Source organism: Monodon monoceros, unplaced genomic scaffold, assembly GCF_005190385.1.
Source record: "Monodon monoceros isolate NGI ecotype Baffin Bay Population unplaced genomic scaffold, NGI_Narwhal_1 Super_Scaffold_13, whole genome shotgun sequence".
NCBI classification, from domain to species: Eukaryota; Metazoa; Chordata; class Mammalia; order Artiodactyla; family Monodontidae; genus Monodon; species Monodon monoceros.
The window spans coordinates 20,726,710-20,750,076 of NW_021703769.1; the positions used below are offsets into that span (position 1 = coordinate 20,726,710).

A 23,367-nucleotide genomic window follows, 5' to 3' on the forward strand; every position below is an offset into this window, starting at 1 on the left:
CAGCTGAGACTCCACAGCTTGGGGTCCTGAATCCTGAGCCCCAAAGAAGCCCTGGAGTCCCTAATACTCTCTTCATCCAGAGGAAGGGGAAACGGCACATATTGTGGGTTACTCACATCTCAAAGTATCCAAAAATCAGTGACCCAGGGTAGTGTGTGGCCCAGGAAAGGCCTGGGTTTGGGGTCTCACGGACCAAGGTTTGAAACCCACTCCAGGGACTTCCCTGGTGGTCCAGTGGTTAAGACACCGTGCTTCCATTGCAGGGGGCATGGATTCAACATGCAGTCAAAAAAAAAAAAAAAGAAACCCACTCCACCCCTTGGCGGTAACCTTGGGCCATTTACTTGACCTCCCAGAGCGTCTGTTTCCTCATCTGTAGGATGAGAGGGGAATTCTTGCTTCACAAGTGTGTGGTGAGGAGGAAGTGAGATGATGCACGCCCCCAGCACATATGGGTACTCAACTTGGTCCCCTCGCCCCTCGGGCTTGGCCCTGAGACACCAGTGGCCCAAACCTTCCCTCTCCTCTCCTGGGATTCCTGTACCTGCAGCCCAGGTCTGCCCAGCGCCAGGCACAGTGCCCCAGCCGCCTGGCGATGAGGGCCTGTGGGATCTGGGGACACGGTGAAGCCAGGGCCACCAGGGCCATCTGGGCAGCAGGGAGAAGGACACACACACACACACACACACACACACACACACCCCTCCTGCCTTACCAGACAAAATGCCAGAAAGGGGGCCTCAATCCACTCCCTCAGAGGCCTGGGGTCTCAGCCTCCCACCCAAGCAGGGAGGGCATCTTTCCACAGACAACCCGTACACACACAGCCAACAATCCTCCAGAGCTGCTAGCCTTCCAGGGGCCCCAGGGAGCTGTCTGGCCCGCCTTCTGCTGCAGGCGCCGCTCCGGGAGCACGGCCAGACATTCTTCCTGCAGAGCCAGGCTGCGGCCACCCTCCCTCAAGGCCTGAGCTCGCCCCAGGAGGCTCCTCTGGCTCCTCCAGAATGGCTGGGGGCGGGTGGTGGACGGTCGGGGGGCGGCTTGGTGGTTTTTCTGGGTCAGCAGGAAGCCGAACGATGCCCCAGCAGCCCCCTACAGACAGCAAAGGGGCAGTGGCACTAAACGGTACATGGCATTGCACGGAGCAGGGCAGTTGGAGAAAATGTCAGACAAAGTCAGTGGGGGGGGAGCTTCAGCCAAAGGGGAGCTTTTTGTTATTAAAAGTGTTTATTCGATGCCAGGAAAGCCCCCAGAAAGCACAGCACTGACAGAACCTCGTGACAAAGCGTGTGTGGAGAAGGGGCATGTGTGTGTGTGTGTGTGTGTGTGTGTGTGAGAGAGACACACACACACACACACATACACAGAGAGAGAGACACACAGAGAGACAGAGAGGGAGAAAGATAGGGGTGGTAGGGAGAGACGTTCCGATTTGTGTTTTGGATGGATTGCTCTAATAGGGCAGAAAAAAGCAGAGCCAGAGAGAACAAAGTCCAGGAGACTAGCTAATAATTCAGGCGCTAATAATTCAGACTCATTCTCTTGCCTTTGTTTAGAAGTCTTACGGTGGCTGGTGGGATGTGGGGTGAGAGAGAAAGAGGGGACACAAAGATGACACCCAGGTGATCCCTTAGAGGGCCTGTCCCCTTCTCCAGCCCATCAACCCTGTTGCTTGCCCGTAGCCAGCGGGGGTACAGGGACAGGGGGTTTCTTGAAAGGTCAGAACATTGTGTCTCCTCCATATTCTCCTCCAACACCCCAACCTGGAGAAGAACTGGCACAGTGGAACAGGGACCAGGCGCTAGAGTCAGGGTCCAGGTTCAAATCCCAACCCTACCCGTGTGACTCTGAGCAAGTTGCTTGACCACTCTGTGCCTCAGTTTCCCCATCTGTAAACCAGGAATAACCAAAGACCCTACCTCACAGAATGCTTGTGAGCATTAAAAACCATCATGTGGGACTTCCCTAGTGGTGCAGTGGTTAAGAATCTGCCTGCCAATGCAGGGGACATGGGTTCGAGCCCTGGTCCGGGAAGAGCCCACATGCTGCGGAGCAACCAAGCCCGTGCGCCACAACTACTGAGCCTGCGCTCTAGAGCCCGCGAGCCACAACTAGTGAGCCCATGTGCCACAACTACTGAAGCCCACGTGCCTAGAGCCCGTGTTCCACAACAAGAGAAGCCACCGCAATGAGAAGCCCGCGCACTGCAACGAGGTGTAGCCCACGCTCGCCGCAACTAGAGAAAGCCCGTGTGGAGCAATGAAGACCCAACGCGGCAAAAAAAAAAAAAAAAATCATGTGTATAAAAAATGCATAGTGAAGCACCTAGCACACAGTAAGCACCCACTAAAGGTGAGCTCTTCCTATTGTAACTAGGCAAATGGTAGATAATGTACATAGTTATAAAATTAATATTTGTTATTAAAATCAACCTGAAGACTAATCAAGGAGTGAGTTTGAGGGAATTCCCTGGTGGTCCAGCAGTTAGGACTCGGCACTTTCACTGCCGGGGACCCGGGGTTCAATCCCTGGTCAGGGAACTAAGATCCTGCAAGTTGCGTGGCATGGCCAAAAAAAAAAAAAAGGATGAGTGATTTTGAGCTTGATTTCACATACAGTGAGTTTGAAATTAGAGAACAGAAGCTCAGAGCAAGATCTCCAGCCCTTTGAACAGGTGGGAAAGAGATTCCCAAAGGTCAGGATGGCTCAAGGTGGTGCCAGGGCTGGGCCCGGGCTGCACAGCTTGTCAAATGAGTGGACTTGGTCAGGCCCAACAGATTTCTCAGGGGCCTGCCCTCACAGGCCTCTGAGTTCAGTCGGCAGCTTCTCCCCAAGGGCCAGCTTATACTGTCTTCACAGGCTCAGGCTCCTCCCTGGGGGGACTGGGAGGTGGTCTGTAACGGAGAAGAGCTGGGTCTCTGGAGGCATTCGTGTGTCCATCAGTGGAGGAGACGAGTCGGGGGTCCCTGGGGAGCACCTCACTCGCCAAAGTCCTCTCCCCTCCCCGGCAAGTCTCCCATCCACCTCGGTCGCTGCTGCAGCCCCGCTGACTCTGGGAAAACCAGGCTGGGAAGCAGTGGAACATTGGATCTAGGGTGACAATGAGATGAAAGAGTAAGAGGGAGACAGAACCACGATGGGGCAGGAAGGGCTCTATATCAGAGTCCGAATATCTCCTTTTCTTACCCCATTAATTGTACACAAACAGTACGGGCTATGTGATTTGAACAATGAACAATGTGGGTCCCCTTGTTCAAAAACTAAGAATTTCAAGGGAATTCCCTTGTGGTTCAGTGGTTAGGACTCTGGGCTTTCACTGCCGAGGGCCAGGGTTCGATCCCTGGTCGTGGAACTAAGATCCCACAAGCCACGTGGCACAGCCAAAAAAAAAAAAAAAAAATTAAGAATTTCAAGACAGTGACAGCAGAACATTAAACGAAGCATGAGGCTCTTCTGAACATGTGACCTTGTGGAACCGCACAGGTGACAACCTGTGAACCTGGCCCTGAGCACAAAACTCTGAGTGCGTGTCCAAGTGTGTGTTTTTCTGGGGAAAGGGCCCTCAACTTTCTTTTTCAACTGTCAAGGTCATGACCTGACAAGGTCAGTGTGACTGAGGTTAAGTGAGGGTCCCTGCTTCTCACCACCACCTCCTTTCTCCACTCGGACAGGCAGGGGCTCCAAGAGTGAGACATACGGACAGACCTTGGGGTAGGGCAGGCCATGGGGGCCCTGGGGACAGAAAGAAGTGGATGCATGAGAGATGGCATTTAGGACTTGCTGATGGACTGGACGTGGGTGGGAGGAAAAGAAAGGCATGACGGATGACTCCCGGGCTTGCGGCTCAAGCAACTAGACCAACCAACGGCAATGCTGTTCATGGAGATGCGGACCAGCTGGCAGAAGACCGGGTGCTGTGTTTTGCTTTGTTGGGTAGCAAAGGGAATTAAGAATCCCATTCTAGCCATGAAAAGGCATAGAGGGGACAGATAATAGAGCTCAGAAGGGAGATTAGAGTGAGATACATTTGGAGTCACTGGCATAGAAATGGCATTTAATCCCACTGGGATGGATGAGGTGTCCTCGCTGTTCAGTGAGGGTAGAGCTCTGATACTTGGGCACATTATTTAACTGCACTGACACTCTGAATTCCCATCTGTAAAATGAAGATAAAAATAATATCTTCTTCATAGGATTTCCGTAAATGAGCTTGTGAATGTTTAGCACGGGCTCTGGTACCTATTAAACACTCAATGAATATCAGCCATTATTATTACTATTACTATTGTTATCATGTCTTTCTCCTTCCTTTTACAAATATCTATGGAGCCTCCATTGTGTGTCAGGCATTGCTATGGATGTTTTGGAGACATCAATTATCGAGCATGTCATGGGTAATAAGTGCTATGGCAAAAGAAAACGCAGAGCAGAGCCAGAGTGGGGAAAAGATTACAGTATTAAGGAGAGTGGTTGTCACTGAAAAAGTGACATTTGAGCAGCACCCTTTGAGGTGAGGTATGTGTGGAGAGAAGGGTTCCAGGCAGAGGGAACAGCCAGTGCAAAGACCCTAAGGAGGGTGATCGGAGGTGAGGTCATAGAGATAATGGGTAGGGGGGGCCTTTGTAAAGAAACTCTTCACGGCAGAGGTGGCAAAAACAGGTCTCCCACACAATAAGGCAGAAGGTTCTCTGACATGGCAGAGACAGCAAGATTTCCAACACGGTAGAGGGAGCAGAGCTCCAACGCGGCAGCCGCCCTAGGCTTTGGGCAGGCCCTGAGGCTCCTGTTTCCAGTCCCCCACCTCTTAGAGGGGCCTCACCTGGCCGAATAGCCTCACTAGCAGGGCCTCTCCTCCTCTTGGCTATGCAACGTCTTCTGGCAAAACTTGACGGGGACTTTGCTCCAGGGCTCCCAATCAAAGCAAACATCTGAGTCATTTTCCTCTGAATCTGTGGAGGGACAAGACAAGGCCTCTTCAGTGGTCACATCCTAGCTCCTATTTTCGATGCTAAAGGAGGCCCCTGCAGGGCCCAGGCATCCCCTGCAGCCTTATCTGAGGCCAGGGGGCCAAGGCAGAATCATGGCAGATGAGACAGCCCCAAGACCTCAGGAAGACTTTAGGGCCTTGAATGGTGAGCTGGGACCAAGAAAGAAGGTTGGCCCATGACACATCCATCTTCTAGAAGAGGAAGGACCCTAGGGGTGAGCAAATGACCTACCTGTATTGAGCATGGTCCAGGAGGGGTCACCGAGGAGACACAAGCCCACCCACCCACCTGTCCATCCATCCATCCACCAGTTCATTCATTAACAAATGTCTGAGTATATGTGTCCAATGGTTTCCCTTACAGCACTGTTTTATGGTGAAACACACACACACACACACACACACACACACTAAAATACCCTGGAAACCATGTGTGTGTCCATCATGAGAGGTCTGGGTGATGAAGTGTGGCACACTCACGTGTAGCATGTCATGAGGCTTGTAAAACACCCACATTAGATCTGTATCTTGTAACTTGCTGGATGTCTATTACAAGAAAGTTGCAGAGAAGTATATGGTAGAATCCCTTTTTAAAAAAAAAAGAACGCCCCCTTCACCCACCAAAGCCCCCCACCAGGGATCAAACCCAGGCCCCGGCGGTGAAAGCACCGAATCCTAACCACTAGACCACCAGGAAACCCCCTCGGCCTTTTCTTGGTCTGAAATCTGAGGGGCTGTCTTCAACCTCCTCTACTTCTCTGTAACCAGTGAAACAACTTGAGTATACTCAGAAAAACAATAATCTCCCCCTTCTCCCTCTTTTCTCACCTTGCCTTCCCGAGATATGCTGTGTTAGCAAGCTCAGGTACCCATCTAATGACACGTGTAGGTTTTCCTGCCGCTGGGAGGTGGCAGCGCTGGACACAAAAGCAGGTACCGGCTCCACAGTCCTGTGCAGTTCCATGGGGGCCCTTGTCCAAAGGCAGGGAATTCGGAGGCTTCATCCTCCCTTCCTATGTCAGGCTGGGGATCAGCATTGCCCTCCCTGGCCAGCGTCTCCAGGGCTCAGCTGCCAACCATCTTTTCTCGCCTCGTTACCCATCTCACCAGGCAGCTCCCCCCTCCCCCCCACTTGCTCCAGCCTCCACTTGGAAAAGCGCATTGGCATCCTCACATCCTCGTGGGCCACGTGACACTTGCTGCTCAACCTTCTCCCTTCTGGGCTCTGAAACCGCCCTGCTGAGCCAGGCCAGGTGGGGTTGGGGAGGGGGGAATCAGAGCTCCTCTTGACGGCTGTTCATACTGGATTCCAGGCCAGACTGATTCCAATCCAGAGATCCATGGCAGAAGAGAAAACTCCAGGCCAGGGTGTCCCAAGCCCCAGCCCCCCAATCCCTGGCAGGTCCAGACCCTGGGTTTGAGCCAATTCTCAGGACAAAGACAGAACACAGTAATACTGAGATTCCCAAGAAGACGGGGACCCTGAGGAAGGGCTGCTTGCCTCACTTTAAGGACAGTTTCTCTTCAATGCAAAATCAACAAAAGGACCTGTTTCAAACCGCCGTGTGAGATGTTGGTGGGTGAACAGCCTCTCAGGAGAAAGTCTGAGAGCGGGGTCAGACAGGGCAGGTTGTGGATGGCTTAGAGATGGGCCTCCAAGGAGAACGAATTGCTGGAGGAGGTTAGTGCCTTGGACCTCAGGGAAGGTGTCCCACCTTCCAGAAAACCCATCCAAAGCTACGCCTACACTTCCTCCTACCTTGACAAAACCGACACTGCCTGGATTATTTCTCAGCTTCCAAACACCTGCTATGTGCCATGTGTGTACAGGTACCTGGCCCCTGACATGCATCTCTCCACAGCCCCAAAGGGTAGAGACCGTTATTATCTCCATTTTGTAGGTGAGAAAACTGGGGCTCAGAGAGGATTCGCCCCAAGTCCCACAGCTGGTAGGTGTCAGAGCCCAGGTGAGACACTGGACAGTCGGCACTCTTAAGGGTGTGGCCTTGGACAGGTAACTTCTCTCCAAACCTCAGTTTCCTCACTTGTATGATAAGGATTATTTCACAGGGTTAGTCTGAGGATTAAATGAAATAAGGTACACCAGGTGTTTAGCACAGGCCTAGCACAGTGTTCAAAAAAGCTATTGTTATGAACGATTAAGAGGCAAAGCTGAAACCCGGGCCCACTTCCCCTAGACTCTGGAGAAACGGGATTTTATAGCCACTGCAGGCAAGGGCTCTGCCTTCTACCCAACACTGGCCCTCAGGGAGGGCTGCCGTCCACCCTGGTAAACAAACATTTTCTGGAAGCTCTCGCCAGGAACTCGTAACAATTGCACAATTGCCGGCCCCTACATGTGAGATTATGGGGCAAGTTGGGGGTGAACTGCTCAGCTTGTCTGAGCACCATCTGAGCAGAGCTGGCAGCACACTCAGTGCCCTCCCTGCGCAGGTGGTCAAAGGTCATGGGGCTGCTGAGCAGGAGGTGGGAGGTCAAGCAGTCCCCAGGAAGAGGCCCCTAGGTGATGGGAGTGCAGGGGGAGACGGGACACCTGAGGAGGAGAGTGTCATTCCTGCCACGTGGCCAGGCTGTCCCCCGTCCCCACCGGCCCACCGCTCCCAGCCTCCCTCAGGCCTGCTTCGCCCTGCCTCCCACTCCTCTGGGTGGCATGCTGAGTTCAGGACAGGTGTCGGTCAGCTTCTGTGATCCTTTGTCCCACAGAAACCCAGATCCTCCCTGATGTGCGGTCTGGACAGGAAACTGTGTGAGTGGTCTCTGGGCACCTGCTAAATGCTGAAGGCTGCTGTACCCATCAAGCTGGTTGCTGACTGCAAGAGCACAGGGCTGAGGGCCGAGAGGGGCTGAATGCCAGCCCACGCTCTGCTCACCAAGCCTTGTGCCCTGGCTGCATTCACAGGAAGGGACGTCTTTTACTAATTCATCTGCCCAGAGGGGCCACCTCTTTCTGATTTGTACCAAAGACCTTATGTGCTAGCTGTGGCCCTGAAGGGACACCTTTTTGTGTGTGTATTTATTTATTTATTTATTATAAAGATTCAATTCCTTCTAAATTAATGATTGGTCACAAAAACAGAAAGCATTTACTGCCATGCTGAAACATACATTTGACACCATATTTCACACAAAAATTATAGTTCCATTATTCTGTATATATATATAGTTTACATACACATTTTGATAATAATAGCTTCTATTATCGGTGGTACATGACTACTGCCTCTTCAGAAATAATATGAATTTTGTATACACGATAACCAATTCCAAGTACATTTCTGCTCCAAGTTTATTTTACCACAAATATATTTATATTATAGCACAAAAGTAATAAACTGTTTTATCTTCTATCTAGAATATCTTAAGTAAATTCGCAATCACATTCACAATACTTTCATATGTACCAAAGACCTTACATGCTAGCAGTGGCCCCTGAAGGGCCAGATGTGCACACATACACATTGTTTTCCAAACTCAGGATTCACTCTGGGACTCCAGGTTAAGAAACGCTAAACTACCAAGTCCATGCTTTCTCGGAGCCAGCAGGAAACCCCTCTGCCTGAAGGACGCCCCTCTCTCGGCAGTTGTTTGGGGACTCCCAGCCTATCCCACGCCCTGCCCAGCCTCCAGGATTAGGGCCCGGGCCTGGGCAGCTCACCTTGGCTGAGTAAGAAGTATAGCCAGACGATCAGCAAGAACAACAGCAAAGCCACGGGCAGACAGAGCCAGAACACCAGGAAAGAAAACGTCAGCTCGTTCACCAGCGGCACCAGAGGGTACTTCATGGTGCGTGTGTGGCTAGGCCAGGCTGGCCTGGGCTGGGCCGGCAGGGCTGCCCTGGGGACCTGGCGGGCCGGGCCACGCTCCGCTCTCAGCCCAATTGTGACTGAACGGGTGATGTAATAAGGAAACCACAAGGTCCTTCAGGCAGCTGAAGAGAGAGCTGTTTTGGACGAGTGGGAAGAAACTGGGGACAGTGGGACAGTTTGAGAACGAAAGCTCAGGCTTCCTGGCCTGGGTTTGAATCCTTGTAAGATGCTGTGGGTTCACGTGACACCTCCCCGACCCTCCTGTAGAATGGAAATAATCCTTACCTCGCCAAGCTGCTAAAAGTTAGAAAAGTGGATACAAATTGCCCCCGCGTGGGTGTTCATATATCTGAGGTCACATATTCCTTCTGGAGCCAGCAAGGCCCTCAGTAAATGACTGTTATTTAATCTGGAAGCTTCTGCATCTCTCCTTATTAGGGTTTTCAGTGCAGAGCTTCTAAGACTTGAACCTTGTTCCTTTATCTCCCAAATGGGCAAGACACCCCCAAATGCTGAGCTTCTCTCTCCCCCTCGCCTCTGTCATTCTTTCATTATGGAGTAGTCAGTAAATCTCCGCGTCAGGTCCCACGACAGGAAGGAGGCGCTGGACCTCCCACGGCCTGACAGCCCCTAAGCTGGAGAGAGACTCTGGCCAGGCTGGGAGCCTGGTGGGTGCGGCAAGTCCACACGAAGAGCGGCTGCTGCTTGTGGAGGGGAGGAAGGCGGAAGCGTGGTATTCTCCAACTGGCCCACCTGCCTCAGCCACTGCCAGCGGAGGGGCGGAGGGGGCTGGACGGTACTTATGAGACATGCCGATTGGCGTGCTCACCCTGCTCTTCTGAGTCAGAACCTCCAGGGGGTGAGGCTCGGACGCCACACGTCAATGGGCAACCAGTCTGAGGCCGACTTGATTTTTAGACCACGGCATCTCATGGAGCATAGGTTGGAAAGTCAGGCAGACCCAGTTCCAGGCTGGGGGAGCCGCTGTAAGAAGTGGGTGGTAGACCTAGGGGAGACATGGAGTGGAAGGACCCCCTTAGAGGAAGACACTGGCCCAGGGAGAAGGGTAAGAGGGGTCCAGCCACAGTAAAAATGGGGGCGGGGACAGCTGGGGTTTGGAGGGCCAGTGTGTTTAAAGGGAGTCTTAGCCCAGCTGTGGAATGACCCGAGTCCCCAGCAGAGGAGGGTCAGGGCAGATGGTATTAGAATGTGCATCCATGAAACACGGTAGCCTGGCAAGCTGTGCCACTCAGGGCCCGGGGGCCAAGACCAAGAGCTGGGTGGTCTGGGTTGGGGCGATTTCTTGGCACTGTTTTTTGTTTGTTAGTTTTTGGCTGTGCCAGTCGTAATTGTGGCACGCGGGATCTTTAGTTGCAGCATGCGAACTCTTCGTTGCGGCATGCAGGATCCAGTTCCCTGACCAGGGATCGAACCCGAGCCCCATGCATTGGGAGCACGGAGTCTTAGCCACTGGACCACCAGGGAGGTCCCTTGGCACTGGGTTCTGAAGGGGCTGGGGTCAGAAAGAGCTGAGCAGCACAGCTGAGAAAGGCTCGAACACACATACCCTTGCCAGACCCCAAAACAGGGCCACCGTGCAGTCAGCACAGGGCTAAGCTCCCCCGGCCACCAGAACCCAGCAGCAGGTCCTGTGGTGAGGAGGCAAGCAGGTGTGGACACACACCTGAGGGGAGGCAACTCGCAGCCTGGCTTCCAGTTGCACTTTGGGGGGCCACGCATTGTCACGTGGAGTCAGTGCCAGGCTGGAGGGGTGGCTCTTGGCAGAGTCACGCACCACAGCTGTTTGCTCAAGTGGTACCACCCGCCGCCGCCCCCCCCCCCCCCCCCCCGCCACGTGTGACCTAGGCATTAGGTGTTAATCTGGCCCCATGGAACCTTCTGCAGCCAAGATCCTACTCAAAGGGCCAGTGGGCAGCGGGAGGACCTCCCCCTGCATCTCTGCTTTCCTGACTGGCCAGCCCTGGCAGAGCTCAGATCTTCTGCAGGCAGGGAGCTCAGCGGGCATTTCTGTGTTCCCAGGACACAGAGAGCCAGCCAGCCGCTCAGCAACTGCTAGCCTCTGTAAGGTGGGCCTCTGTTGGCAGTGCTTTAGTCACACAAGCTCCTTCCAGCATAGAAGGCCAAATAATTTTCTTTTTAAATTTATCAAATTTTGAGTATTTCATGATACTCTACAAAACCAGGGTGAAAACCTACTGATCTAAATTATGAAGAACACCCATGCCAGAATCAAACCAAAAGCACACATGACATTTTTAGATAAGAATCTCCTTAAAATTTAATTGACTAAATGTATTACATTCAATATTCCATGGGTTTCTTCTGGACAAAGGGGCTGCATAAATACAAACAAGCCTCTGGGCCTTCTTCCCTAACTGACGAAGAGGAAACACAGGAGGCGAGGGTACACAGGACACCTTCATATTTACATTTCGCCTTTACTTTACAGTTCAGTGCCAGAAATATTTACAGAAAATACAATAAGAAAAAGATCATGTCTTGGCAACATACCAAAATTCATACAAATTGTGTATATGATTTCAAGCAAATAATGATACTGCTTATTTTTTAGCCACAACTGCCAAGCCCTTCAGAGGAGAAAGATGTTCTTGGTCACTGCAAGAGACAAGGACTTGGGAAACTTGGTTTGCTTCAACAAATATTTATTGGGCGCCTACTGTATGCAAGGCACTGTGGAATCCCAAATTATACCTTTCCCTCACCATTAAAAAAAGAAAAGCATCTGAAAAACATGAGTGGATACTCCGAGAAAAACACTATACAGTACATGGCTTCTTTAGCTACTGAGAACCCACAGTTTGATTCCACATTGAACGGGTGGATTACCTCCAATCTCTCCATCTCGGGAAAAGAGGCTGTCATGGAAATCCCTAAAACAGACCACCTAACGCAACTTACCATTTCATGTAAACATATAAATCAATTCTTTTTAGGAAGATATAACCTGAAGGGGTTTAAAAATGCTGAATGGAGAACTACCAGCAGGAGTGTCAAATTACCTCCGATACATTTTTACCATCTACATGTCTTTGAGCAAGGCTGACTCCCACTTTCTTTGGGTAAAATTCCACCTTCCAATATAAATAAATACTCTTGAAGACACTGCTTCTCTAAAAATCACTCTGCAGAGTCTGACAAATGCTTCCTCAGTGTGTGCAGGAAGTAACCATTCATGAAGCCCTCACACACAAAACCTGTAGGGAACTGACATCACTGGCCAAAGATGTAGGTATTTTATTTTTATAAATGAGTCCAGAGGAGAATGGGCGGCCTCAGGGGACCTGAAGACCTGGAAATGGAGGACAGACAGCATGCATGCATGTTGTGTATATATTGCCAGGACGGGAGGCGGTCAAACCACCATGTAACTATCCAGGTCAAAGGGCCAAAGGACAGGAGGGGGTCTTAGGAGGAAGCACTGACAAAAGAGAGCCGGCTGAACAGGAAAAGGCAAAAGCCCTCCTCTGTCCTCAGTGCTCCCAATCAGAGAGGGGGAGAGAGCCCCTACCCCCCAAATGTGAGAAGGGACTACGAGGGGCTACCTGCCTCTGTCCCCTGGGTAATGCTTTCCTTGTCAACAAATGCCACTCTCATCCACACCCTGGTGCACCTGTCACATGCAGCAACTAAACTGTTTAAGCCAAAGACCGAAGTGGTCCTGGCTTCCCCCCAAAGGTTCTGAACCTGTGTTAGCAAATTTATCAAGTGGACTACGAAAGATTATTATTAGAGACTAAATATGCTCCTCTGGCATCACTGTACTCAAAGTGACTTTTACAAAGGCAGTTGAGAGGATTTAGTGACCATGAACTCAAACCCACACTAGTGAAAGGTCCAAGGGTCCCCACCACACTCCCTTTTTGGGTAGATGTGAGTCTGAGCAGAAGGAGTCGGCACCTGACGAGGTATGTGTGCCCCATACTCTGTCTGTGCTGTGCACACTGGGGTTTCACGTCTCTGGGAGCAGCACAGTCCTAAATCCATCCCTCCTTCCCTGGGAGACCACAAAGTCTTCCAGATCATACATACATTCAACATGGTTGTTCACTGACTTATCAAAGCCATTAGAATTACAAAGAGTTGTCAGAAATTAGAGCAAACTGAAGCATCAGGAAGGCCACCCCAACACACACACCACCGTACATTTTGCTGACAGCAGAACTATGCCAAAGGTAAAAGTGTTATCTGAAGAGTCACACTGAAGAGATACACCTGCATCAGTTATTTTTAACCTCTGGAATGTTATAAGTTGCACGTTAATTTATAGCCTTCTTTGTCCACATCCATCAGAACAAGTGCTCATTTTTTCCCATGAAATGTCAATCTGGAATTTCCATGAAAGTTGTTAAACCTCACTTTACACCTGCTGAGCTACTGAAACATTTTTAGGGTAGAACGCGCTAATCATACAACCCCCTCCCCCATGCTACCATCTGGAAACATCAATTTATTGCCCAGATTAAAAAGAAAATCAATTACTGAATAATATTATACCCTGAATGGAAACTGGAGTCATAGAAGGAGGAGGTTACCTTTACCTGAGCTTAAAACAAACACGAAGAAAAAGGTACGGCAAACGTAAAACCAAGAGCTGCTATGCCATTTCTTGCTCATAGATATCAACATGTACTTCTGGAATAGAAATATCTGCACAGGGAATTAGGTCCTATACTATTCCCCACCCTCTAATTAAACTACCAAAACATCAAACCAACAGACCGTTGTAGGCCTGACCTACAGAACCTACTGACATCAGAGTTCAAGTGGGCAATCACCCCTTATACAACTGTGATCACTCCTCTTTGGACTTTTAAATGTCACTTATTTTCTTAACATAAAATAATCTTAATAAAGAAGAAAGCACATAAGAATAGGAGAAATGAGCAGTGTATACTCTAGCACTGTAACAGGAATCCTTGTAAGGATATTCTGGGTCTGGCCACCTCAAAACATTTATCCCTGGCAGAAAAGTAGCAGCGAGGTAACAGAAGTATTTCAAAAACCCGGGCAGGGATTTGTTGTGCCTTCAGCCGGCAAAGTCCAGAAAATATGACAACAGCCATTTCTAAAAGCAGCCACCCAAGGAGGTGGTCACTAATGTTCGTCAATTATGATGAAATCTAGTAGCTCTCTGGGAGAGATCTGAATTAGTAGCGTTGAGAGGCTATTTCCTGAACCCCAAATTAGAATCCTTCATAAACTACTGCAGTTTCCTGCTTGGTCCTGAAATGAGACAGTGGATGAAACCAAATAATGTTTAACCTTTGCTGTGAATTTATATTTCTTAATATTTAACCAAGAAATTACCAAGGAATTACAAATGGTTAACCTGTCATAATGTCACGGAGCTAGACAATAATGGAGAGAGTGGAGGCATCACAGCTGTCTTCTAACTTAACTCCACAAACTCCATTTGTATCCTCATTAAAGGACTGGGCCATGCTTCCATTTTAGATCTGTTCCTGGGCTGCCCAGAAACTGAGGCCTTCAGACAGACCTTTGCAGCGATGAGAGTAACTTTCTGAAGTGTGGAGAAAAACTATGAAATATTTTAATCTCAGACTTCTTATCTGAGCAAAAAACACTTAAGTTCTTTTCCGTCAGTTTGACATTTGGATGAGAGCTGGATGACAAATGGACCTGCGAGTGAGCAGAAAGTTGAGGTTTCCTTCCTTCTCCTCCATGCTATCAACACAAGTCTTTAAATGTCCTGGAAGATTCTGAGACAGATTTTACTTTTGAACACAACCTCCTAAAAAGTGAGGTATAAAACTATCTTCAACTTCTAATTTGCAAATTTGAAACTACCAATGCACATGTTTAACTGAGATGCATAAAAGCCTTTCTCCTCAAAAGGCTTATATTTAACTAAAATTGTCACTTTTAAAAGAAAGTTTATGGCTAAAACGTATATCATCATTACCAGCAGGAATAGGATTGTGTCTGGGAGCCCATTTCACTAAAAAGCCGAAAAGTCTTCTCTCAGATGGGTTTATAATGTGTCTCTTCTATTCTGGTGGTTAAACAGTAAGCTCTTGGGGAGTGATTTGTTTTATTGTTACAGTGATCACCTATCGAATTGTTTTGCTTTGATATTATAGCTCCAAACTAGAGTTCAATAGTCCTAGACAGACAGTGGTCTAAGAACTACAGTTCTTGAGTCCAACCTCCTGAAAAAGTGAAGTATAAAACTCTGGCTCCAACTGCTTGTTCCGGTACTTGTTGACAATGTCGGTGATCTTCTGTTTCCGGCGGACATGTGGTGGACTGTAGGAGTCACTTTCCAGTCTCTTTCTTCTACAAATGTTAATTACAGTCTGCCTCACCAGAAAACCTTGAAAACAGAGGGTTTAGTCAGCTAGGTGAGCCATCAGTACTCAAGTGAACTATTCTCTGCAAACTCAAACCACTGCATTCCATTTGCAAAACTCCCTGTCCCCAGAGAGACAGAGCTCTACTAAGACAAAACTGTCAGAAGAAACACACAATGACATGGAAAAACAAAATCAAAATCTAGCCTGACAACCCATTTCCTGCCCTGGAGTGTAAACAACTATGCTCGTCTTCCAGTACTGGAAGTTTGTGAATTATAGCTGTGCTCCTACTTAGCAGATTAAGCACACTTCAAAACAGAACCAAACATGCTTCCTTTTAACAAGAGCCACAGGATTTTCCACATGTGGGACCTACTAAGTAATATCATCATTTCCTTATTTATACTTCTTTTTGGTTCATGAAAATGTTAAATAAAAAAAAAAAAATAGAAAACTCAATGGGACTTCCCTGGTGGCGCAGTGGTTAAGAATCCACCTGCCAATGCAGGGGACACGAGTTTGATCCCTGGTCCGGGAAGATCCCACATGCCGCGGAGCAACTAAGCCGGTGCACCACAACTACTGAGCCTGTGCTCTAGAGCCCGTGAGCCACAACTACTGAGGCCGTGTGCCACAACTACTGAAGCCCACGAGCCTATAGCCTGTGCTCCGCAACAAGAGAAGCCACCGCAGTGAGAAGCCCACTCACCGCAATGAAGAGTGGCCCCTGCTTGCTGCAACTAGAGAAAGCCCACGCACAGCAACGAAGACCCAACACAGCCAAAAATAAATAAACAATAAATTTATTTTAAAAAAAAGAACTGAAAAGAAAATTCAATCCTTTAGCCACATATGAAGCTTACCGAGTGCTCGCCTACTGACAATCATCCCATCCACAAGAGGGATGACCATGTTAAATTTTCCAGTGGCTCCTTGAATTTTAATCCGGAATAATCCAGTGTTTAAAGGGTGGATGAAGATGACAGGAACTTCTTTTTCAAGAGCAGTAGATCTTAAGAAAAGAAAAAACTCTTTTTACCCCAGATATTCAAGAGCCGAAGTCCCCCATGTATAATATAAGAATATCAAGGGGACTTACTGCCAGGCAGTATTTGAGAAGAGACAAGTGATCAGTCTGCTCAGAATCTTCTTTCTGGGAGCCCACGGTGAAGCTCCCCACACCAACACCTGACCCTAATTACCCATCAATGGGGTTGGCCTTTTGAAGCTGACCAAAAAAGGGGCTAAAAATTGTGCTTAGAAAATCACTGGGGACACGGGGTGGAAGGAAAGGCCAGAAAAATGTATGGTGGGGAACCATCAATAGCAGCCAGCCATTTTTTTACTTTTACTTAGTTCCTCCTTCCTGTAGGGAACAAGAGTGGGGCTGGCCAGAGGGCAGGGAATTCCACCATAGTCAATGCTGGCACCTCAGAGCAGAAGTGGAAATACAGTTTAGGCTCACTATGGGAATCCCTGATATGATTTTTTTTTAGGGGCTGGGGAAAGAGGTCGGGAGGACCTTAGTCTGGGTCAGTTGCAACTGTCCTCCTGAGCAGAGGTGATAAATGGCTGAATCTTAGCACAGTCAAAGCCCTCAAAGCCTCTGAACAGGTAACACAGCTGCCAAGGTCAGCAACCGTACTTTTAGAAGACTGAATTACACATCATGTGTCAGGGCTATGCCAATGCCTCTAGAGGTACCCATGTTAATCTTCGATGCTATATGCCAGGGTTTTGGTTTGCTTTTGTTTTGCAACACAATGAGCTTTCTTTCTAAAGTGATTTTGGCCAAAGGGACAGTGAGTCAATTTTTTAAGACATTTAATAAAAATCAATTCTATACTAATTCTGTCCCCAAGACAAATTCTAAACTTTGCTAAACTACTAGTAAAACACAAATTTTACAGTCCAATCATATTAGAACTTTTGACCTAAAAAGATTAAAACAACAACAAACAGTACAAGACACTTAAAAGTTCTCTTGCAAACTAGTTCTAGAAAAGTACCCCTCATGAAATCTATCCTGGTCTCTTCAGCAAGTCAGTGTCATGGACAAAAAAAAGAAAAAACAGGACTGTTCTGTATTGAGAGACTGAAAGAATTAACACCAGATGGATGAAATGGATGCTGGTTTAAACAAACCAGCTATAAAGACTATTTTAGGGAAAATGGAGACATTTGAATGTGAGCTGGCTACTAGATGAAATTAAGGAATTGCTACTAACTTTATTACTGTAATAATGTTATCTTTATCTATTTGAAAAGTGTTCTTAATCTTCAGAGGTGCATATTTAGAATGTTAGAAAATCTGTAATTTGCTTTAAAATACTTTAGCATAAAAAACATGGGGACTTCCCTGGCAGTCCAGTGGTTAAGACTCTGTGCTTCCACTGCAGGGAGCACGAGTTCCGATCCCTGGTCGGGGAACTGTCAATAAGATCCCGCGTGCCACGCAGTGAGGCCAAAAAAACCCCAAAACAAACATGGAAGTTTTAAGAATGACTTGCCCTATTCTAGAAATTTAATATGATAATGTTAAAATAAACCACCTTTACTGACTTCGTTTCTACAACAGTAATCTAAATTCATCTTACGTGCAATACAAACCAGATCATGGAAACAGAAGGAACTTACTCAAAGTTAAAATATCAAGTTTAGCTTGATATAAATTATTTGTTTAAACCAAAGACAAGCAAGCAAAACGCTTCGAAACAATAAAGCCTGCACAGATATGTTCTTATTATTCTTAGAATCATATTATTCTGTTTTTATCCTTTTTGTACATGAGAAGCTAAAATAAAAATCTTAATATTATAATAAAGTTAGTATTATGTTTTACTTAGAAATATTTTTCCATTAAATAGCTCCTATGTGATGAGGACATTTTAACTGCTATCTATCCAGAATGTTTTGACCAATTTAATTCCATTTTTTCTATCTAATATTGCTACTCTATTATCAGCCTTCATTAATACTTAATTGCCTCCACTTCTCTGTCTTTTTTTGCCTCAGATAAATTTAAACAGCAATTAATTATGCCATTTAAAAATCCTTGCTAATTTGATCACCTTGTGCATTAATCTACAAACTTCTCTCTTTGATTCTTTTCCCCTAATTATGTTTACTTCTTACTGCCTTCATCCCTTTTGTTTCATTAAAGTCCTTATCTCTTAATGAAACTGCAATCAACATACTGTAAAAAATAGGTTTCTCTATGCTTAAACACAATGCTGACAAACTTCAAGCAAGTATAGAACGTACCTCAGAGAAGTGCTACTATTTGCAGTAGTCTCCACACCAGTACTGATTTCTGTCATCAGGTCTGAGAGGGGAAAGTTTTCTGGAAGAAAATCATAGCATTACAATTAATATCTCCCTCCTAGGAAACCTATTTTCCTAATCTCTTCACATAGCGGGCAACATATATATGGACTGCGCTATCCTAAAATATATAATCCTAACTATTCTTCACAAATTAAAAAAAAAATTCTCCCTTAAGACGTATTTTAGATAAGTTCATCTAAAGCAGAGAGTTTTTACAGAACATAATCTATAGTCTTGGAGGGCTTGGAAATAGCTTTAGATGTTCTGGAAAGCAACTTTCACACTTTCTTATAAACTCTGAGCTGGATGAGATTCTAGGATAAATACACATTTCTAATGTTCTTAATGCAGCTTACATAAAAATCATGAGAAACATATCCATAGCACAATCCCTAAGGACACATTAATCTTTACACTAAAATAAGACAGTAGGGTCTGTGGAAAGAGGGTGAGGGAGGTGTTCCCCCTTCTCCTTTCCAGAGGTTCTAGGGTAACTGGGGGCTACATGCAGTGGGACCAAGTGGCCACAAACCAGTAACTGTCATACCAAGAAGAGCTAAAGGCTTTTTGTAACCATGAGTCTCATCAAATCTTCACAACTATGAAATAAGTGCTGGATCACTCATTTAACACATGAGTGGCCTAAGGCTTAATGAAATCCAGGCTTGCTGAACTCCAGTCCCAGCTCTTGGCCACCATATAGGGCCTATGCTGCCACTCCCTTTAGACATTTAACAAGTCATCGTCATCTTATTATAATCTTATTAATGGACAAAGTCCTTACACAGTACCTATATCATCATAGCGTTCCACCCAGACTACAGAAACTCTTGTCTCAGGTCCAAGGGGAGGAACAGGGCGCCCCTGAGGCAGCTTCTTCATTCTGGAACTGGGACTGAGCTATATGAGGCAGAGAAAAGCAGAAGAGGGGAAGAAAAAGAAACAAACAAATAAAAAACACTGGCTTAATAAAACTACAACCATACATTCATCAAGCTACCCAGTGAAATAAGGATCACATCATGGGAAGTCACTTCTGGAAAAAAGTATAAAATACATTTGCAAAAAAAGCCCTTCTTTGGTTCCTCTGTTTATCAAGTCTCAAACTAGAACAAGGAAATGAAGGTCTAGAAACTTCAAATGAAAAAAAGATAAGGAACAGTAAACAATTATAGTTATAAAAATAAAATTTGATGCAATGACTTAATGAGTGCTTAAAAAGGATCTGAGTCTATCTCTATGGTCAGAAAGCAGGACGATTTTTCCATCATAGCAACATCACTGATTTGCCTGGAGATCCTTTCAGTGTTGAATTCTTGTCAACAGCTTTTCCTGTATCTACTGATATGATTTTTCTTTCCTTAAGTTTGTTAGTAGTCTGCAAAGTATGTGGTAAATGAAAACATGGTGCTTTAAGAGTTGTCATTCTTTGGATTTTAAGAAATAACCAAGCTTTATGCGTTTTATTTCTTTTTCTTATTTCCCTGCATAAAACCTCTACTATCTTGTGAATAGAAGTAGTGAGAGCAAACATCCTTGCCTCCATTTGGGGGGAAAGCTTTCAGAATAATGTGTAAGTATAATGTTAGCTGCAGGTTTCTAGCAGAGTTCTGTTTCAGGTTGAGGAAGTTCCCTTCTAATCGTAACCACGTTGGCATTCAGAAAATGAGTAGCAATCCCTGACCATTAGATCTGACTAAAATTCTGCATTACCTGACTTGTTCTTCTCCAAACTGTATTCTGTAAAACCTTTTTAAAGGTAGCAACTCATGATTTTCAAAATCAGTCTACTTCAGAGAGTTTTATACAAGTTAACTTCTTTTCCTAAATCAATTTTAAAGGTGAACCTCTCCCATATTCTTTTAAGCAAATACTTATGTTAAAAATCATTTTAAGTGTAGAAAGAGCCAAATTAAACCCCTTTAAAATGGAAGAAGGGCTTCAGGAAAGTTTACACTACACTTCTTTTGTCTTTTTTACTATTTGTTCTAAATCAATTTTCTTACACCTGTAAACTGATCCTGTAGTCTTGTTATCACTTACTCAGTCACTTTCCAGTAAGGATTAAGACATAACATGAGGGGAGAACACAGATAATACATAACATCTGATAAGGTAAGAAAAAAGGATAAAAGTAAAATGCTGTTTTCTTGTAGTAGCTGCTGTGTTGCCTCACTCAGTGCATTTATTCAAACACTGGGCGATTCTTCAAAATGCTGTCATTTGTATGTTGTCAGACTTAAGTTGAATTTTGCATGATTAATGCTATGAAATGTATAGTAACTGTTGTACCTTTAGTGGATATTTTAGGGACCAAATAAAAACTTAGGCTTGAGACGGAATGGATGAAAGAACCGAGCACAGAACTGAAATGGCTAAATCAAGGAAAACAACAAAGGCTGAATTAGAATTAAATATTTGTTGCAAGCTGAAAAAAAGAAAAGCATAAGAATTTGATTAAAAAAATTAAGATACTAATGAATCAGTACTGCTATAATTACTCTCTGGGTTAAAGTTAAAAGCTTTTCAGGTGTGATTCTATAATTACTTCCACTTCACTACAAATTTTTGGAGGTTTATCAACAAAGTGACTTACCCTCTGTGAGGAATTAAGATTGTCTGTGTGATTAGGGAAAAGCTCAAGTGTCAGGGATGGCTGTTTCAGAATTCCTGGCATAAGATCCATATTTGAATCACTATCTTGGTCTGAGATGTTACTTTCCAATGAATCAGCTATAGCGTAAAGAAAAAAAATAATTATAATACCTACTACTTCCTTAGAGCAAACGTGTTTATTAAACTAGTTATGCTAACAGTCCAACCTAAGTCACTTAAGCAAAGCATTGCTTCTAGAGCAAGGGTTGGCAAAGTTTTTCTGCAAAGGATCAGGTAATAAATATTTCAGGCTTTGCTGGCTATACAGGTCTCTACTGCATATTCTTCTTTGTAGTTTACTTACAACCCTTTAAAAATGTAAATACCATTCTTAGTGTTCTGAATTTTGCCTGTGTGCCATAATTTGCTGGCTCTGGCTCTACTGAGTTGGTGCAAACAGGCTCGGCCAGAGACGCCAGGCAGGGACTCAGTTCATAGAGGACAGATGGGGCCTGGCTTCTGGAATTCAGGTGGTAGATCACAGCCTTGACATGAAGGCAAACAGCTGCTAAGACACTGACCTAGAACATGGAAGGCCCCTCCTGCCACGGACACAACTGGCCCCAGAGTAAGAGACAGAGAGGGGCCTAGAGTGCAAAATTAAGGGTCCAAATACAAAGGTGAGGAGGCTGCCTAGGTAGGCTAGGGTACACAAAAAGTCATTAGCCTAGAGATGAGATCATCAAAGTGTGATGTGCAGCGTCCTATCCTATGGATGGTCTCAATGAAGAAGCTGAAGTTTTCCACCTACTGCTTGGTCAGGCACAAAGAAATGAGTTTAATTTGCAAGAAGTAAAGGTTCTAGGCAAAATAAGACTAAGAGTTCAGACTGAGAAGTAATGATCACTCCTGATCCTTGAGAAGAACAGGCTTAATCACCACCTTTCTAGGCTGAAGTTTCTCCTCCTCAGTGTTAGAAGATCAGCCAGATGCCATCATGAGGGCCTTCCAATTGCAGGGTTCTCTGGGGTTCCATATAAAGGCTCTCACATGGAAACAGGGAAGCAGGTGAGAGCTTACTCATAATTAGAGAAAGAAATGAATAAACTGGAAAATAGGGCTTCTATGTATTAATCAGATTAAAAAAAGTTAAAAAGTGTGCCAAAGTGGATCTCCTTTATTTAAAAATTATTATTAGAGGGCCAGTCTTCTTGTTTTTAACTCCTTTCCTTTAGTTAAGAGGGGATAACATCCTGTACCTCTGCATAATCTAAAAGCTATCACGCCTTTGAGCTGAAGAATGTCTTAGATGACTTCAGAATCTCCCCCAATGCAATACTACTGCACAAACCAGTGAGTACAAAAATAGTTCCATACAAAGAATGCTCTTACTTAAGGACTCCACAGAAGAAGGAACCACAAAAGCTATTTCTGTAAGGGCATCAGCATAATACAGCACCTTCCTCTGTCCGTTGAAAATGCTAGCCCCAGCATCTTCAGAGGAAATCACTTCATCTAGGAATGAGAAACACTACATTACTGCTCTAAAAAGTGGGGAAAACCAATATCATCCTGCTTCCTGAAATTTTAACTGGTTAATAAAGTGATAATAAATAGAAGGTACGTTTTCAACATGAGCCAATTAATGTATAAGAAGAATAAACCATAAATGTTCATTAAATGTCTTTACACTAACTTTATTTTTTAAATTAGAAGCTGTATTTTTAAAAAATTTATTTTATTTATTCATTTTTGGCTGCATTGGGTCTTCGTTGCTGTGTGCGGGCTTCCTCTAGTTGCAGCGAGCAGGGGCTACTCTTCATTGCAGTGCATGGGCTTCTCATTGTGGTGGCTTCCCTTTGTTGTGGAGCACGGGCTCTAGGCATACGGGCTTCAGTAGTTGTGGCACACGGGCTCAGCAGTTGTGGCGTGCAGGCTCAGTAGTTGTGGTGCACATACACTAACTTTAAATCATAAAATCCTAATTTCATACTTTCTGAAACTACTCTAAACCAGACCACTTCTGATTAGCAGGACCTTTAGCTCATCTGTATAAGGTGGATTTAGGCAACAGTCTTTTTGGAAGAGGTAACAGTAATCAAAAGGGAGAAGACTACCACAGTCCCTCTGAAGGGAAGGGGGACAGATGTCTGCGTGTGTGTACTCTTGCTTTCAAGGCATTTCCTGTCCCTGGTCTCTCTCTACTGCTCCTCAGCTTTGCTTCTGTTCCACTTTCCCCAGTGATCAGTGATACAATATGAAAGTGTACAGGCTG

General features: G+C 45.8%; 2 protein-coding genes across 3 annotated transcripts in view; both read right to left on the reverse strand.

The window, feature by feature from the left end:
* Positions 1-4,836: 4,836 nt before the first annotated feature.
* ADIG (adipogenin) lies at positions 4,837-8,790 on the reverse strand. Its single transcript, XM_029219418.1, has 2 exons — positions 8,664-8,790; positions 4,837-4,949 (listed from the first exon to the last, which is right to left on the reverse strand). Exons 1-2 carry the CDS (start codon positions 8,788-8,790, stop codon positions 4,837-4,839), a joined length of 240 nt encoding a protein of 79 aa, XP_029075251.1.
* Positions 8,791-11,102: 2,312 nt separating this feature from the next.
* Positions 11,103-23,367, reverse strand: part of RALGAPB (Ral GTPase activating protein non-catalytic beta subunit) — a 100,150-nt gene continuing 87,885 nt past the window's right edge. For both annotated transcript variants that reach the window (XM_029220370.1, XM_029220369.1), the window contains exons 25-30: positions 22,485-22,607; positions 21,094-21,230; positions 19,289-19,397; positions 18,435-18,513; positions 16,034-16,182; positions 11,103-15,190 (exon numbers count right to left, since the gene is read on the reverse strand). In XM_029220370.1, the coding sequence (XP_029076203.1) occupies positions 14,997-15,190; positions 16,034-16,182; positions 18,435-18,513; positions 19,289-19,397; positions 21,094-21,230; positions 22,485-22,607 (791 nt within the window). In that variant the 3' untranslated portion in view covers positions 11,103-14,996. The remainder of the gene's footprint in view (positions 15,191-16,033; positions 16,183-18,434; positions 18,514-19,288; positions 19,398-21,093; positions 21,231-22,484; positions 22,608-23,367) is intronic.

Coding starts and splice junctions, on each gene's coding strand:
- ADIG (XM_029219418.1), bottom strand. CDS start 8,790: ATGAAGTACCCTCTGGTGCCGCTGGTGAACGAGCTGACGTTTTCTTTC. Junction 4,950..8,663: donor ATACTTCTTACTCAGCCAAG/GTGAGCTGCCCA, acceptor GTCCCTCCACAG/ATTCAGAGGAAAATGACTCA.